The 18,517-nt window shown below is 33.4% G+C and overlaps 1 protein-coding gene across 3 annotated transcripts; it reads left to right on the top strand.

The window, feature by feature from the left end:
* The first annotated feature begins 2,159 nt into the window (after positions 1-2,159).
* Positions 2,160-14,605, top strand: LOC111713141 (uncharacterized). Of its 3 annotated transcripts, none has more exons than XM_023487946.1 (7): positions 2,160-2,282; positions 3,017-3,080; positions 9,743-9,796; positions 10,513-10,578; positions 11,235-11,272; positions 12,592-12,653; positions 13,900-14,605. In XM_023487946.1, the coding sequence occupies exons 1-7, from the start codon at positions 2,254-2,256 to the stop codon at positions 13,911-13,913; spliced, it is 327 nt and encodes a 108-aa protein (XP_023343714.1). In that variant the 5' UTR covers positions 2,160-2,253; the 3' UTR covers positions 13,914-14,605. The 3 variants fall into 3 exon arrangements, with proteins under 3 accessions (XP_023343714.1, XP_023343712.1, XP_023343713.1); XM_023487944.1 differs by having other exon boundaries at positions 13,684-14,605; XM_023487945.1 differs by lacking the exon at positions 10,513-10,578 and having other exon boundaries at positions 13,684-14,605.
* Positions 14,606-18,517: the final 3,912 nt, after the last annotated feature.

Genomic DNA, 18,517 nt, shown 5'->3' with positions numbered 1-18,517 from the left:
GACGACATTAAGAAACTATTCCAAACCCCACTAGAAGTGAAGAGAGGAGGACGACATTTAGAAACTATTCCAAACCCTACTAGAAGTCAATAGAGGAGGACGACATTAAGAAATTATTCCAAACCCCACTAGAAGTAATAGAGGAGGACGACATTAAGAAACTATTCCAAACCCTACTAGAAGTGAACAGAGGAGGACGACATTTAAGCAATTTAATGTTGTTTCAAAGCAAATAGTTTTACTAGTATAGCTTTATAAGCATACAATATTAAGTAAAATTGGGAAATGAACACTGTACATTGTACAATTGCTTTTTCTCATGTTTATTGGGCCATTTTAAAATCATAACTTGCGCCATAAAGTCGTCTTCCTAATCTAGAGTTTTCTGGTTCTCACTGTAGTTATTTTACATCTATTTCAATTTTTCAACTAATATTTCAGTTAAAGGAGATTGTTTTTGAGAAATCTCCAAATTATTATATTTATATATATCCCCACATATTGTAGTTATCAAAAAGCATTCCTAAGCAAAAAGATACTATTCTAAACCCTACATGCAGTAAGAACCAGAAAACTGTGGAATTGGAATACGACATTATAGCAATCTTTAAGTGTGAAAAGGAGACTGTTTTTTCTTTCTATTTCCCTTTCTAGCCATTTTAGTTGCGTTATATAAGTTATAGTTCTTATTTAACCTGAGATCACATTCAGGAACAAAATAATCAGTTCAACAAGCAGAACACGATCTTCTACTCTTCTAGGCTGTAGAACACGATCTTCTACTCTTCTAGGCAGTAGAACACGATCTTCTACTCTTCTAGGCTGTAGAACACGATCTTCTACTCTTCTAGGCTGTAGAACACGATCTTCTACTCTTCTAGGCTGTAGAACACGACCTTCTACTCTTCTAGGCTGTACAACACGATCTTCTACTCTTCTAGGCTGTAGAACACGATCTTCTACTCTTCTAGGCTCTACAACACGATCTTCTACTCTTCTATAGGATGTAGAACACGATCTTCTACTCTTCTAGGCTGTAAAACACGATCTTCTACTCTTCTAGGCTGTAGAACACGATCTTCTACTCTTCTAGGCTGTAGAACACGATCTTTTACTCTTCTAGGCTGTAGAACACGATCTTCTACTCTTCTATGCTGTAGAACACGATCTTTTACTCTTCTATAGACTGTAGGACACGATCTTCTACTCTTCTATAGACTGTAGAAAACGATCTTCAACTCTTCTATAGACTGTAGAACACGATCGTCTACTCTTCTATAGGATGTAGAACAAGATCTTCTACTCTTCTATAGACTGTAGAACACGATCTTCTACTCTTCTATAGACTGTAGAACACGATCTTCTACTCTTCTATAGGCTGTAGAACCCTTTATATTGATAATATTCAAACTAACATATTTTGAATTTATTCTCGGAGAGTAAAATCTTAAACAAATATATTTGGAGGAAACTTAATCCGAACTATTTTGTGTCAATTTAGAAGTTTAAAAAGAAAAGAGTTTCAAATTTTAACTATTAAATATTTGTGATGATGATAATAACATATTTATCGTTTGAAGAAGAAAAATTGTATCTAACACTTAAAGAGCGTATTAAGGTGTAACAAAAAATAAAAAGATAAAAAGATAAATAAATGCGTTAGACCCGATATATCTTAATTATTTTTAAAGTTATACAAAAAAAAGTCCATCATTTGCTGTTCTAATACTTTTCAAACTAAAAATAATTAGCAAAATGTTGAAAGATATTTGCGTGTATATACTGTATAGCTTGCACATTTTGGTTCAGAATCATGTATCCTAATGCATTAAAAAAAATCCTCAAAATTACTTTAACAAAAGAATAAAAAAGTTTCAAAAACGTACGTGATGTAGGGAGAAAGAAAGTTGGAAGGGGGTAGCACGCAATAACCCCCCCTTGCACTTTTTAAGGTTTGGTTTATAATTAATTGTAGGAAACTAATTTACATTCCACCTCCATCAAATTTGGGTTACAACCCTTGAAAAAAAAACTTGCACCCCCCCATCTACAACCCCCTTCTGCCCCTATACCTATTGTTGACCTGGCGAATGACTATTGAATACTTTCCTTTCCCCCCCCCCCTCTCCCCCCCCTGTAAGTCTAGGAAGTCAGTTTAAAGCAGTTTTCAGGCATATTAAGTTCTGCTCATCTCTAAAAGTTCATAAAAAAACCTCAGCATTTTTAATCCATTTATATATTTCTTTATTAATCATGCCGCTATCTCAAGAAGTGCAAAACAGGTACAATGGTGGGCGATTATATCAATACAATGAAGACGACTTTTTATTTAAGTTTTGATTGTAAACAAGCTTTTTTAATTACAAGTTTAGAAGTAATCGATGAGAAGCTTTTTCATTGACAGCTTCTCTTAACTTCTATGTTTGTGTGTATCCATGCTGTTTACAGGCTTGATATAAATAAAAATTGAAATCGAAACTCGTCTTCATTGTATTGATATAATCGCTTACTACACTGAAGAATTATCGTTTTTAACAGGTTTTCGGCACCGTTATTCCAGGAGGGGTGGAGTGGGGGCCTGCTCCATATTTTCTAGGGAAGAGAAAGTTCCGCCAATTTTCTTAAAAAAGGGCAATGATAATTTTCATTAATTTGACCCAGGGAGTAAGGAATAGGAGGGAGATACAACTGACGCGGTTCGCCCTACCATATTATACACATGCTTTGCAGACGGTACTTCATTTGAATAAGAAATATTTGTCTGATGTACAATTACCTCGTATAAACAATAACCTATTCTGAATATTTCTTATTCAAATGAAGTACCGTCTGCAAAGCGTGTATAATCATATGGTAGGGCGAACCGCGTCAGTTATATCTCCCTTCTATTCCTTACTCCCTGATTTGACCCAACCTCTGGGAACATCTTTGAATGCCAGGGTAGGATTTAAGATGTACGTATAGTGGTGTTTAAAGAAGGTGAGTATAATCCTTTAATAAAATATTCCAATTGTAGACTAGCAACCCTGGATCATCAGATGAAGAAGAAAGAATTGACACAGAAGGATTTAGAATTTCAGGTATTAAAGGGACTGTAAGCATATTTTCAAATGACACTCCATGCAAAGAAGGCAATGTCCGATTCACAGATGTACCCTTGGAAAATTATTGTGATCAATAAGGTTTAAAATTAGGTCTATAAATTCTTATAATTCCTAATCGTTTTGCTTTAGTATAAATATAGAGAAACCACAATTGAAAAAATCAGTTTTCCAAATTATAAACACTGATATCTAATTCATACTTCAAAGCTTTAAAGGGTACCTTCGTGGATTGGATTACCATCTTTGCATGGAGGTCACTAATAGTTTCGCTTACGGTCCCTTTAACATAAAAAAATGTTACTTCTTAACATTAACCCGTGCAGTAACTAAGTCTTTGCACCGAACTCTGATTTTCTAATCCCTATATCTTTGCAACCAGTACAATCAGTGTTTGCGAAGATATAGGGATTACAAATTTGAGTTCAGGGCAAATTCCTTTATGGGATTTTCTAACCAAGTTATTTTGACCTATTCAATTAACATATCCCCTATCCTATCCTATCCTATCCTATCCTATCCTATCCTATCCTATCCTATCCTATCCTAACCTATCCTAACCTATCCTAACCTATCCTAGCCTATCCTATCCTATCCTATTCTATCGTCTTTTAGTTAAATTTTAACTTCATTTCAAAATGAGTAAAATTTTAAGGTTAATAATGTTATTATTTAAGTTAATAATGTTATTGACCGACAAAGGGTCAAACGACCCAGGGTCAAACGACACAGGGTCAAACGACAAAGGGTCAAACGACAAAGGGTCAAACGACAAAGGGTCAAAAGTACGACAAAGGGTCAAACGACAAAAGGTCAAAATGATAAAAATATTTTTTGATTTGAATCATAGGAAACTCGCAATTTTAATCNTAGACAAGTAGACAGAGAGACAAGTAGACAGATAGACAAGTAGACAGATAGACAAGTAGACAGATAGACAAGTAGACAGGTAGACAAGAAGACAGATAGACAAGTAGATAGATAGACAAGTAGACAGATAGACAAGTAGACAGATAGACATATTGACAAAATTAGACGGATAGACGAGTAGACAGATAGACAAGTAGACGGATAGACAAGTAGACAGATAGACAAGAAGACAAACAGGGGCGGATACAGGGGGGGGGCGGCGGGACCTTTGCCACCCCCTGACAGATTCAGGGAGGGGCGTAGCCCCCCCTGAATTTGGAATTTTTTGTTCCTATTTTCAGAATAGCTTCTCAATAGCATGCTTATGGGAAAGAAACCCTAGTGCAAAACAGGAAAAATATCTGTCTTAATAAACTATAATGTGTGAAAAGTTAAAAATCTAATTTTTAAGTCTTTAGTCATTAATTTTGAATCTTTTAAGCCAAAACATTTTTCGCCTGCGGCGCGAATTTTTGTTCCTAATTATGAATTTTTTTGTTCCTAAAAATCTTGCACCCTCACTTAAATCCTGTATACGCCCCTGAAGAAAAATAGACAAGTAGACAAATAAACAGTTAGACAAGTAGACAGATATACAAGTAGACAAAAAAATACTCACGAATATATAATAGCGGTAAAATACAAATAAATTCTAAAATCAGAAACATTTAAAAAAAATTAAATTAGAGTTTAATTAAAGAACAGTAAACACCCCTGTAAAACTTTTAAAAGTATATAAATAGAAAGCATGAAAGCTCAAGATGCAGTAAAAACTTGTTTAAGAATGCTAGCCTTGGGATGCGTAATAGCAAGAATATTTGCGTAAAAAGCGTACATGAATCTTGTGATTTTAGGGTCGCAGCCTTGAAGTCTAAAGGAATGCAGCGTTCCGTTTTCGTTATTTGAACGTTATCGAACTGCATGTTTTTCGAATTTAATGGAGGATTTCTTTAACGAACAATAAAATCTGTTAATTTTGAAATCGTTTACGAACGGAAATAAGCGTTCATGAAACAGGAACGAACGAATGTGCTTTAAAAAACGTTGACTTTCGTTAATTTTCTGCTTTGAATTGTATTAAACTTACTGAGAATAAAAACATTTTTTCATATTTTGATGTTTTTTGAATATTCTTTTCAAATTTTTCTTGCTTTATTTTATGTAAAAAAATAGTAAACGTTAAATTTAAAAAGGACAAAAAATACCGTATATTCGGAACGAAACATTCCTAGCTCAGAACATAAGGATATCCAAATAGACTATCAAGTACAATAGGTGGCAAAAGAGAAATGAACCAATTATACATGACGTCACAAGTGTCAAATATAAGAAAGAAAACAAAATTTTCTCACATTAATTGACATGTTTTCCAAGACTAAATAAAAAGTGTAAAAACAGAAAATAAAGAACATATGAAATTACATTTATGTTATTGTAAGATAAGATTATTAATAATTTTGTCCGACACAAAAACTAAGTTGACACTTGTGACGTAAGAATACAGCTGTACTGAGAGTGTACAATTTCTACGTTGCCATCTATTGTAGAATCTATTTGAAGGATATCTAAAAAGTTGGTATATTTTGAACGGTTATAGCTAGCCATTAATGAATAATCACTGGTTGGAAAAAAATCTTAACATGCCACCGTCCCCCCGGTCCTACTCCAAACATGATTATTTGAGAAATTAGTACAAAATTTCATACTTCTGGGGTCCAAGGGGATTGCACTATTTTTATCGATACAGAGAAAGAGGGGGTTTCCATGCATAATTCTTTGCAGGCAATATTGACAATCTAATTAATATTCCAATTCAGGGGCAGCTTCACCGAGGTTATAGCGTATAAAGCGAGGGAGGGAACATCCTGACGCTATGAGCCTCCACCTTGCAGACACAAGCCTCCCAGATTTGCTAGGCAGACTAAGCATCTGCCATGCAGTAAGAGCCTCTACAATGCTGTAAAAGAGTCTTCCTTAAAATTCTTGATTTTTACTGATTTTTTTCATTTTTTTCAAAATAGTGGCACAAGAAATGTAGTTTATTGATTAGTTTATTTTGTGTTAATCTTTGATTCAAGCAATACCTTTTTTGGGAACTTTTTTTTAGGCACAGATTATTTGTCAAGTCAAATTTTTTATTATCTTAATCTAATAAAATTTCAAAAAAAGTTATCGCTTAAATTAAAGATTATAAAATATCATCTAAAATTACATTCAGAATTTTTCTTTAAATGTTTTTCTTTTTGCGTAAAAAATGTTTTTAGTTTCAGAAACAAAACCACTTTACTGTAGTCATAATTTGTCACTATTTATAATAATTGATTAATACTACTGATTTTTGATAAACTTTTAATGTCACTATTTTAAAAAAGTACATAAATTCTTTACTACATTTGAAAACCAAGGAAACTGTATTCTGTGTAGCGGAGGCTCGTTTACTATGTAACGGAGGCTTGCTAACTGCATAGAAAGGCTCTTACTGCATGGCGGCAGCTTGGTCTGCCTAACAAATCTTGAAGGCTTGTTTCTGCATAGCAGAGGCTCATGTCGTCTGGGGGTTCTCTCCCTCTTTAAAGCAAACAATATTACACTCAACAAGGTATTCTAATTCTAATCCTTTACTTTAACATATGTATAGACCAGGAATTCTATATTGAGCAGAAATAAGAGAGTTACAGAGATCAATTGACAGCTAGAATATGCGATATTTTCCACAGCAATCTTAATGCCAGTAATTTTCTTAAACTTGTATTGTGACAGTAAATATCCTGGAAATTGCTCTGAACTTTGTCTTTGTTTGTTATTATTTCCCTCCCCCATCCTATAAAGTGTATGTTTTTACTATTTCCATACACCCTGCTTCCCCCCACAAAAACACATGTATTATGTTTTACCCCCTGATTGTTTGTTTTGATCTCTTCCCCCTGTGTGGCGGTCTGCAGTACACCCATTTGTCGCATCAGATATAGCGGTCATTATATGTATATTTTTTCATACTAACTTTGTTCAATATTTAGAAGGGATGATATATTGATATATGATATATTGATATATGATATATTGATATATGATATATTGATATGATATATTGAATTGCTCCGTGGTTCAATCTGTGAATCTGCTATATTTTTTGACAGCAACATGGATAAAGACATTCATTTATAGTGATGTAAAGTTTTAAAACTTAAACTAAAACTGAACTAGAAAATTGGAACTGTAATATTTGTTCATAGATTTCCAATATTTTTCCATTAACTTGATAAAAAATAGTCCATCATCAGTTATTTTGAAGAATAGTTTTAGGTATTAAAATAGGGTAAAGTAATCATAAAATTTAAGCTGTCATCCATTTCCTCTGTCACAGCTGAGAAGGTCTGCTTTAAGGCAGGTATACCCAGCATTGTTAATAGCCTGTCACTGGTGATTAAATTTTTAATTCAGAAACATAGAGATCATTTTTATATCATATTGGTCCTTTATGTGATCATGCCTTGCATGGATTCGCAGGAACATCTGCCATGTTGAATTGGATGAGTACAATAAGGTATCCAAGCATAGTACTAAAGGCAGAAATCATGCTTGACTTGCTGATAGTAAAGAATCCCATAGCTGTTGGTTCTGATTCTTTTCCACCCTCAAGCCATCTCCATTTGAGTTCAGCTTTCATGACAGGATCCAAGCATTTATCCATTGCAATCCTATTAATGCATATGTGTGAGGCAAAAATATGCCGAAGGAGAAATATTTTCTTTTAAAGTCATTACCCCTACGCAAATCTAGGTTAAGAGGGGAAGGGGGCAGTAAAATGTCCAATTTCTCTTTGTTTTACCCCAAATCTTTCAAGATAAATATTCCACAAAATCTTTAAAAATCATTCCACCATTTTTTAAATTAGTTTCCCCAGATCCTAAGAATTGGAGAAATGTTATACCTCAACACATTGTTGGCATTTTGAAGCTCTTCAAAGCATTCTTGGCTTATTGTTGTAATATTCCAAATAATAAATACACCTCTTATGATATCCGCTATTATCAATAACTTGAACTTAATTACAAAAGCATAGCTTCGGTACATGATCAGAAGCAAAGATGTTGAGTAGTGAAATAGCAAGATTGGTCCCAATCCTTTCTTTAGATTCATATAAGCATTGAAAAAGGCTGGATATAAATTCTAACGAGACAAAAAAGTAGTTAACAGGAATCAGGAATTAATTCAGGCCTGTAAAATGCAGTGTACAATACAATATTACTGCAAAACTGTAAACAACGAACATAATTAGCTGAATTTTCCTTGATGGGAGCAACAACAAAGGGATTGATCCACATTGTTCAACTAAATATGCTTCGCATACTTTAAGAACCCAGTTATTAAGCAATGCTGTTATGGATCCTAATTGCACAAACACAAGGTCTGAAATGTCTGTGAAACCAGCTCCTCTTGGGATTCCATGTTTAAAATCTTGATAGACCATATACGCCTCATTTATGGATGGCAGAAGACACCACAAGAGGCAGCAGAAGAAATATCTCCAGGATTTGACAGTCAGCTCATATTTCCCAATTTGTTTAGGGCTAACTGGAATAAAGAGAATGTCATTAATCTGACAATTTTTCCAGCAGCTGTATTTTTTACTGAAGATTCTGTTGCGAAAGTGTAATTTTCATGAGATATTTTCATTTTGACTTTTTTATATGTTTCTTTGTTACCTTACAGTTTTAAACTGAAACAGCTTTCCTTCATGAACTAAGCACACTATTGCTCAAGGCTAAATACACAAAAAAGGTGTTCGGAATTTTTTTTTAACAGTTTTTAAGATTAAAAATGTGCTGACTAAAGCATGCATTTTAATAAGAAAAAGAAAATTTTATTTACTTTTTTATGTATCAAATTTTGTATTTTGTATTATATTGATTTTTATAATTGTTTATACAAATAAAACTCCTTTTGTAAACAAAGAAAGTTTAAGTAAATAACTTTGGGACCAGCAAAGTGTGACATGAATAAAATACATATATCAATAATTAACAAAATCACCTGATGTGCTTACATGTCTCCTAATACCCCGACAATTGAGGGGGTGAGGGACAGTTTTGTTCTCTTCAGATCCTTCTGGACCCAAGACCATGCAAAAAATAGCCCAGAGGATTTAGTTCAGTGTAGTCAGGGTACCTGAATCGCTGTCTTGGGATCTGAATTTACTGGACTATTTCCAGACCAAGAGGGATGTGAATAAAAGGCCTTACATAACCTCCATTTCCAGTGTGTATTTGGACACTACCAGTCACATCTTAAACGCTTACGCCAACTTCAAGGCTAAAAAGGTTGCTGCTACAAGAGGCCATTTTCTAGACAACTATTAAGTTTGTAAGAGATGGCACACTGCAAAAAGAGATTAGTTGGGGTTCTTACTGCCACCCAATAGGACAGATAAGGAATTATTGAACTGCACATAATTGTTGGGTCCAAATATCAGGTGTAAGAGTATTATCTCTGATTACCCTATCAGGAACAAGTATATGATTGAATTTATTCATATCAATAGTTTGGATCTGGACAGATTGGACATTTATGAAATAGATCAGTTTATACCCTTCATGCAACAATTGGATTGGTGGACAATTAGTAGCAGTGTTTGCAAGATCTAACTGTATTCGGTAGATTAGATATGTTGATCATAGGGATAGAATTTCTTCTGACATACAAAGATCTGAACAGTAATCCTGAATTTTTAGGAAATGATGAAGGCACTGGAGATGGAGAGTGCAGCCCGAGTACACAGTGTTCGGGTAGGTAGCCATTTTACCAAACAAAAACATGTGTGTACAAATGTGAAAAAATATCTGCCCAAATACATTTAAACTGGCTACAGTTCCGATGGCGAAGATGATGGGTAAATAATTCTGGACTTTTGACTTTCGACATCAGCATGTCGGAGACTAAATGTTTCCAGGAAAACTTTGAAATAAGACAACTTTAAATGTTTTTATAAGGAAATTTGTTACCAGTAGCTTGGAAAGTGAAATGGTTCTGTGCATACTGCAAAATTGCTGTGTTTGATATTCATTGCAGACTATTTCAAATCACAACTTGAGTAAAACAGTTGCCTACTTAAACTAATTTTTTTTTGTGTTCCTCTATGGACCTTGTTACCCTTCTATAATATTAAAAAGTTACATTGACCTATTAAATGGATCCAGATCCAGGTCATGAACATTTCTTAAAGATTACTGATTTTTTTAAGAAAAGAAGAATTATCAAATTCTTTTTTTACACAATTATTTTGTATTTTGAGAACAAAACGTATTTTTTCAGTTCTAGGTTGAAATTTTGCCCCTTGGATCCAGATCCAAGGAGCCATAAAATATTTTTGCTGATTCGGATCCAGGAAGCAAAAATGTTGCAGATACCATGGCGCACTGGCAAAAAGTAAAAGTCTGTCCATCCCCCCTAAAATCAAAAACATAAATTCCAATTTTTGAAGTAATTTAATTTTTTTTTCAAGAGTAAAAAGAAAGAACTGAGAGTATTTCAGAGACAAACCAATAAAAAAGTTGAAAAGATGAAGCAGGTAGATGTTAAACTTGTTATACAGGGTGTAACTTTAAAGAATAAGACCTAAAAGGACCTAGTTTATTCAAGTGACCATATATTTAAAGAAGGGAATGTGCCAGATTCACAACGGTACCCTAAAGCATTTATCTAACCAATAATGTGGAAGCTACGTCGTTTTTAAAAAGTTTTCAATTCCTATATTTATCTTCATAAAAATTTGTATTACTTATTAATTAGGACTCCGTACAGTTCATATTTTTTAGGTACTAGCTGAAGGGCCCAGGATTGCACGTAAAAAAAATGGAAAAAATATTTTGAAAAAAAAAATTTTGAATTATTTTTAGCCTATGACACCCCCCGGCCACCCATGAGTGTCCACAAAAAATTTCCGCCGTTTGGCCGCCTATACGCAACATATATAAATATCCGATTTCTTGTTTTATTATATAGATTTGGAGAAACTTCCATAGCTAGATTCTGTAAAGTGATGTTATTTAAACTGATGTTCATTGTTCATAAGATTTTTAAGAATCATACTTGTAAAATTAGATTGACGACATGAATACCGCTAAAAATTTCAAATATTAAAGACGACCTTTAAGTTTTATTGGAACTCCATATTATAGTTAAGTTTTTAGAAAGCCTAATTTAATTTATTTTTGTCTTGTTTAGGAGAGAAAAGCTGAATACTGTACAAGCAATGCAACTAGGTCAATTTTTAAAAATTATCTAAATAAAAAATATTTGAAGAACTAATCATTACTGAACGTATTTATATTGCTTTAAAGGGAATGACCGGCTATGTAACTTGTTTGAGCTGAAAGTGGAGTATTTTAGAAAAAGCTATAATATTCATTTGATACCAATGAGACATTTTTACGCTGTACAATTTTTAAATAAGAGTGAAAAGTCGTTTGTAATATTTCACCTGTTGTTTCAGTCAGCAGAGGAAACGTTTTTTTACAATTATTTTGCTGTGCAGGAACCTATTTCTTAAAAGAAATTATCGATAAAAACCAAATTAGACCCGTAGAATCGAGAATTTCATTATCACTATTACCTTTGCTGTTTCTGTAATTTTTTTCACAGATTTCTTAAAAATATCCATTTCACAATTAAATTAAAGAAAACCTCCAACAAGCGACCCTAGCTGAAAGAATTTGCGATATTTTCAATGATAGAAGTTCAACATTTTTCTCACCCTGTTTGTATACATTCAACTAGTTTGTATAATAGTATTTGTTACATGTTTCTCAGGGGCGGATACAGAATTTAAGTGAGGGGGGGGCAAGATTTTTTAGGAACAAAAAAATTTATAATTAGGAACAAAAAATCGCGCCGCATGCGAAATTTTTTTTTTGACTTAAAAGACTCAAAAAGAGTCAAAATTAATGACTAAAGACTAAAAAACTAGATTTTTAACTTTTCACACATTATAGTTAATTAAGACAGATATTTTTCCTGTTTTGCACTTGTTTTGCTTTCCCTTAAGCATATGCTATTGAGAAGCTATTCTGAAAATAGGAACAAAAGATTCCAAATTCGGGGGGGGGGGCTACGCCCCTACCTGAATCTGTCAGGGAGGGCGAATGTCCCCCTGCCCCCCCTGTATCCGCCCCTGTGTTTTTTTCGGTTATTTAAGAATTAAAAAAAAACGTTTCTTCTGCTGGCTTTACCTAAATTAAAGTTACCCTCCAAACAAAAATGGTAATGCTCGATTTACAACAGTACCCTTGAAACCATAATCTGATAAAAATTTGGAAGATACCGTCGTTTTTCTGACTCAGAAAAAGTGTTCTTTTCTGCAATTTTCTCCTTTGCTTTTTATAAACAAGAAATGCGCAAGTCATTTTCGCAAAAGAAACCGCAAATGAAATAAACAGTTTAAAGAGACAAAATACCTTGATATCTAAATCATACTTGAGACAAAGTTTTCAAGGGTACCGTTGTCAATCGAGCAATGCCATCTTTGTACGAAGGGTTATCTTTCCACTAACAGTCCTTTTAAATGTGTAAAACAAATTTCTAGAGAGAAGATAGCGGAAACTTACAGAAATATGGAACTTAGCTCTAAAGCTCAAAATTTCGAAGGTAATTTTAAGTAACCCAGGGTTTTAGAGAGGGTCAGGTCCAGGGGCGTATTCAGGAATTTTGTCCAGTGGTGGCTTAAATTTTTTTATCTTTCCAGGGGGGGCTGAAAACCCCCTGAAATCAATAGATTTCAATGGTCCCAGGGGGGGGCTTAGCCCCCCCCCTGAATACGCCTCTGGGCATGTCTGATTCTCAACACTTTGCCTTATCATTGCCATTTTCAAAATTTGGTCTGCATTTTTTGTGCTTTTAATATTGCCCAAGATATGAACAATTAAGTTCAGATTTTGACAATTTTGCTTTTATTTAACAAAATTGAAATCTGAACCAAACTCTTTATATCTCCGGTAATATTGAAAGCACGAAAAACGCAGACCACGTTTTGGAAATGTCAGGGCTAGGAGAATTATGTAATAATTGTTTCAAGAATCATACATGTTAAAGTAGATAGAAGACTAAAATGTCACAAATAAATTCAAATATCAAAGACGACTGTCAAGTCGTCTTGCTATTGTCATGTTTCGTGGGACACCCTGTACTATACAGATTGTATTCAAAGTTTCAACATTGACAAGCTTTTATGCGAATAAAATAAGGTTACCATTCTTCCATGATAAGTCAAACATTTAAAGGGTACCATTGTGAATCGGACATGCCGTTCTATTTATGGAAATTTCATCTACAACCAAAGATGTGTTTTCTCGAAAAATAATTGTTCTTCCCCTTTAAAAACCGAAATGACAATTAGAAAAACAAAATGGCGACTAGAAAACAAAATGGCGACTAGGAAGCGGACATTTTTTTCAGGGGTTTATTTACTCAATTTGGGAAAATGAATGATTCATAGGTAGGGTAAAAAGTATCAAAATGAATGAGGAAATTATGCTATTTTATGTCCAATTTTAACCCCTCCCCCCCTCCTTATCAAACTCATTTGCAGCCCTGTCTACCAACCTTTAAACGGAGAGAACTCTAAATATATATCAATCAATCGATTAATAAATCAAGTATTCAATCAATGAATCTATAGATTGGTGTACGGAGTGTGAATGTTTCCATCTGGAAAAGCTGGATGATCCTACGCCAGAAACTCAACCTAAATCTACAAACTAGAACCAGTTTTGACTCCATATCTTGCAACAGAAACTTAACCTAAATCTAAAAAAATTAAAACCAGTTTCATACTCCATATCTTACAGCAGAACCTTGACCTAAATCTTCAAATTAAAACTAGTTTTAATTCCAGATCCTACAACCTGAATCATCAAATCAAAACAAGTTTTACCTCCAGATCCTACACAAGAAACTCAAGCTTAATCTTAAATTAAAACTAACCCCTCATTCTATGTCAGAAAATCAAACATGATCTATAAACTAAAATTAGTTTTAACGCCAGAAACTCAAACTTAATTTCAAATTAAAACCAGTTATAAACTCGGATTTAAAATCTACTTAACCCACATTATTCAACTAATGCCTATAGATTACATTTTAAAACTCGGATTTCAACTCTACTTAATCTGCATTCCTTATCTAATTACAGCCACTACAGCGACCAACTTTTTAAAATAACTGCTTTCACACTCATTCCATTCGTTTATTATGAACAATTTGTTCCTATAATGAAGAAATTGTAACCTAATATTTATGTTGTTACAAAACATTGTGTCCTTACCTAAATGTTGTTACCTAAAATTTGTTTCGTTGCCTAAATTTTTTGTTGTTTCCGAATGTGATAAAATCAAAAGTATATTTTCCCTTTGGTCTCACTTTCTTAGAGGGGTGTCGGGAAAACTTAAATTTAAAACCGAAATTTAATCTAAAATTAATTATCAGTGTTTTCCCTACACCCCCACCTGCTTCCCAAATTGCTTTTACAGAAATAAGCCATAAAATAAAATTGTATGATAATATCTTTTCTTGCAATGTTAATTCAAGAAATCTTAAATTCAGTAACAATCTTAGAACTTGTATGATAGTTTTTTTTACAAAAGTATGTTTATTATCAGATAAAGATAAAGTTTCATCTTTAAAATTTTATCATCTAAAACTGACTCTAGAAAAAATGTTTGCTTATCACCAAAACAGAATATTCTTAACAATTTTCCTGACATATCTAATTATCAAATTCAGAAACACAAATAATAAAAATCGGCCAAGAACTATATAATCGGTCAAGAACTATATAATCGGAAAAAGTTTAAATTTTAGGACGAGCTTCAAATCAAATCAGATTTCATGGATAATTAAAAAAAATGCTATACTTCAAATTTGGCTTTAATATTGAAAAGTATGTTTTGATTACGAACATAGATTAATAACAATACAGATAGAACACTAGATGTCGTCTTTTCAAGATTTAGGGGTTTTTCTTTCACAATAACTCTGAGGCAGAACCCCGAAGGATGTTCTCTCTGTGTGGCATGCCTCTGGATTATTGTGAACGAAAAACCCCTAAATTTTGAAAGACGACATCTAGTTACCTGTCTGTATTGTTAGTAATCTTTAAGTACGATGATATTTATATTCAAGTTTTGATATACAAGTTTAAGATTTAATTTCCAGCAGAGAAACATTTATCAAGTCTAAATTTTACCGTTTTCAAATTGAAACATTCTGACAACGTAGGTGAAATTAATTGAGTTAGAAAAGTGCCTGGCGTTGTCCGGTGTAAACAAAGAGAATAGAATATATATTAGAGTGGAATTTACTGGAAAAAAATGTAAAACGGCCATTTTGTTGTACTGTTTCCATACTGCAGGTGTACTTCACAAATTTGTGCTATATAAATTTTTGGGCCCTGGAACATCATTTTATAGAAAATCTAAAATTAATATTAAAGGAAAACCAAATTATGAAATAGGTTGGTTTCATAATTGACCAATGATCATTTCACATAGACTCTATTCCTTTAACTTTACAAACGATGATTTTCCGTTATAAATATAAATCAAATGATGTTTTTATTCACCTAATTCATTTTATAAAGTTTATTTAACAGCTTTAAAAAATTCGAAATCGAAATGGATAGTCCAGGGAACATACTGTATTAGTGTACCAGAGGCGCAACTAGGGGGGGCGGCCGGGCGCGCGCCCTCCCCTAGCACCTGAGATGGGGGGGCGCGCCCCCCCCCCTGCAGAATGAAAAGAAAGAAAGAATGGCGAAAATCAGTATCACAGGAATAAGAAAACCAATAGAGTTATTGTAGAAATTTTATTATACTATGGTTAGTTTTAAAAAAATATTTTTATCTTTCTCAATTCTCAAAGCTAAAGGCTATTGTAAACATTTAATGTAAAAAAAGTTATGAACTGTATTTTATTTGTGTTGAGTTTATAGTACTCGTAGATATCAAACTTTTAATTCTTTTGGTAAAATATTCCAAGGTTGAAATATCAAATGTTTACACCACTCTGTGCAAAGATTTAGGGATTAGAATATTTGAGTTTGTGGCAAAAACTCAGTTCCAAATCTAGAGAAAATTCTGAACCTGACAAATTTCTAATTAATTATCATTTTTGATAACTAACAAGATCTATCTTCTTTGACAGAAGTTCTAAAAATCGAAAATGAATTTAGATTATGAATGTTGGTTAGATCAATAATTAATTCAATAACTTCAAAAGAAAAGGTAACATTATCTGTCCTTTTTCAATGTGGAAGATTGAATTTATTATTTACCTATATGTATTTTTATATACATAATTACATAATAATATATTGCCCCCCCCCCTAGGAAAAGTCCTAGTTGCGCCTCTGTAATGTACTCTACTGCATATAATTTGTGAACATTTACATGATTTGTACACTTTGAACTCCCTTTCAGGCTGAAAGGGACTGACAAAATTCATACCGAGGGATTGTCTAAATTCCACTCTAATATATATTTTATTCTCTTTGGGTATAAAACAAATCGTACAATACTCGACAATAAACGAAGCTTTCTCTAATCCTATGTTACCCAGCCCTAGGGGGGCAAATGCAACATTTTAAAATCTTGCTATATCTGTCTAAGTGTTTCTGTTTGGTCATGGTAATGGTAAAAATCATTATTAACGATCAACCCACAGACAAAGTACAACGACCTATAGGTTGAAATACAATGAAAACAGGGCTGAGCTCCACCACTTGCCCTGGTCTACATGACATGAGATTTGATCTGGCCTAAATTTTTAAAAGATTCAGTGTGTATGCCACTATGCCAGAAAAGCATGGATACTACGGTACACACTTCCGCAGAGTTTGTTAATTGGTTAAATGAGTATCATAGAGTCGTGACCAGGGGAAGTTGACCCAATTTCGGTAAAAATTCATTATATTATTTTACCTGAAGCCGTTCCTTCCATAAACTACATCGGTCGACAACTTGACGTCTCCTATATTGGTCGTCAAGTGTACGGAGAAATTATCCATCTATCAGATAAGAATTTAGCATGAGACATCTAGCGGCCAACATATGTCCCTAAACTACGTGAATTACACGACCACTATCTATAGAGAGAACGGGCTCTGTAGATTCCTTTAATTTTAATGGGAGAACTATGGTGTCGTCTTTGTGTCCAGTTTACATGAGTTCTCTTTCCATTTCACCAAATTATTAGTTAAATAAAGTCAGGTATGCTGGAAGGGGTTTGAACCATATAACACTGTTATTTTTATAATAATGATAATTGTTATAGTTAAAAAGGCTTGGAATGCATGTTACTAATGAGGTTCATGGACAGCTGTAAACCATGTTTCAATCATTTTACCCAGCTTTCTACCCCTAACCATTAGGGTTTGTCCTGTGGAACCGTTCCCGCCAAGATAAGTTTGTAAAACCCGGACATTATCTATTGAGCCTTTTGCTTTGAACTCAGACATAAAATTGGAAATATTTAAATATCTTCTGAGATTGGCAACTATAGAGCACTCAAATATAGTATATGGCTCTGACAACTTAAAATGAGGGCCCAATAATTCGCAGAGTGGGCGAACATAATATTTAAATCCAAAGCGGTTTTTGTACCTGTTACCCAGTTGAGCATTTCCGCCCCTGACTTGACATAAAATTTTACTTGATTTGGAGTCATTAATATGGTTTTGAATTTTAACCCAATTCCAAAGTTCAAAGTGGAATGTTGCCTTTCTACACTAATTACATATGCTTCTGCTTTTTGTGTAACTGCATATTGTAAGAGATGTTTTTTTTCTTAAATCTAAAAATATTACCCAACAGAGCTTCAATTTTCCTCCATGATTTGGTCCATGGGTTTGATGGTTTATCTAGTTGCTCTCTTAATATTTTTAACAGTGTGTGATTTTTTTTTGGTTTTAATAATATCATAAATATACCCGGCCTGTCTCGAATATATTCTATACTGCATTGGCATTAATCCTGCATCTATTCAGACTAGTGCTCTTGAAGTTGAAGCTGGTAGCCTGGTAATTGTAAAATAAATCTTCCTACAATATTTTGAATTCTATCCAGGCTAGTGCTCTTGAAGTTGAAGCTTGTAGCCTGGTAATTGTAAAATAAATCTTCCTACAATATTTTGAATTCTATCCAGGCTAGTTCTCTTGAAGTTGAAGCTGGTAGCCTGGTAATTGTACAATAAATCATCCTACAATATTTTGAATTCTATCCAGGCTAGTGCTCTTGAAGTTGAAGCTGGTAGCCTGGTAATTGTAAAATAAATCATCCTACAATATTTTGTATTCTATCCAGGCTAGTGCTCTTGAAGTTAAGCTGGTAGCCTGGTAATTGTAAAATAAATCTTCCTACAATATTTATTTTGTATTCTTTCAAGTTACATGATTCTACTCTTCTATTTTGATGCTCTGCGTTATATAAGATAACCTGTATTTTTTTTTTATTGAACTA

The sequence above is a fragment of the Eurytemora carolleeae genome, unplaced genomic scaffold (assembly GCF_000591075.1).
Source record: "Eurytemora carolleeae unplaced genomic scaffold, Eaff_2.0 scaffold1158, whole genome shotgun sequence".
In the NCBI taxonomy this organism is placed as follows: Eukaryota; Metazoa; Arthropoda; class Copepoda; order Calanoida; family Temoridae; genus Eurytemora; species Eurytemora carolleeae.
This window is presented reverse-complemented; position numbering and strand designations above follow the sequence as displayed.

Excerpts from the sequence above, each read along its gene's own strand:
- LOC111713141 (XM_023487944.1), top strand. The coding sequence starts at position 2,254 with ATGCCGCTATCTCAAGAAGTGCAAAACAG. Across the intron at positions 10,579-11,234 it reads AAGTTGAAAAGATGAAGCAG|GAGAGAAAAGCTGAATACTG; the intron begins GTAGATGTTAAA and ends TGTCTTGTTTAG. Across the intron at positions 11,273-12,591 it reads TGTACAAGCAATGCAACTAG|AGAGAAGATAGCGGAAACTT; the intron begins GTCAATTTTTAA and ends ACAAATTTCTAG.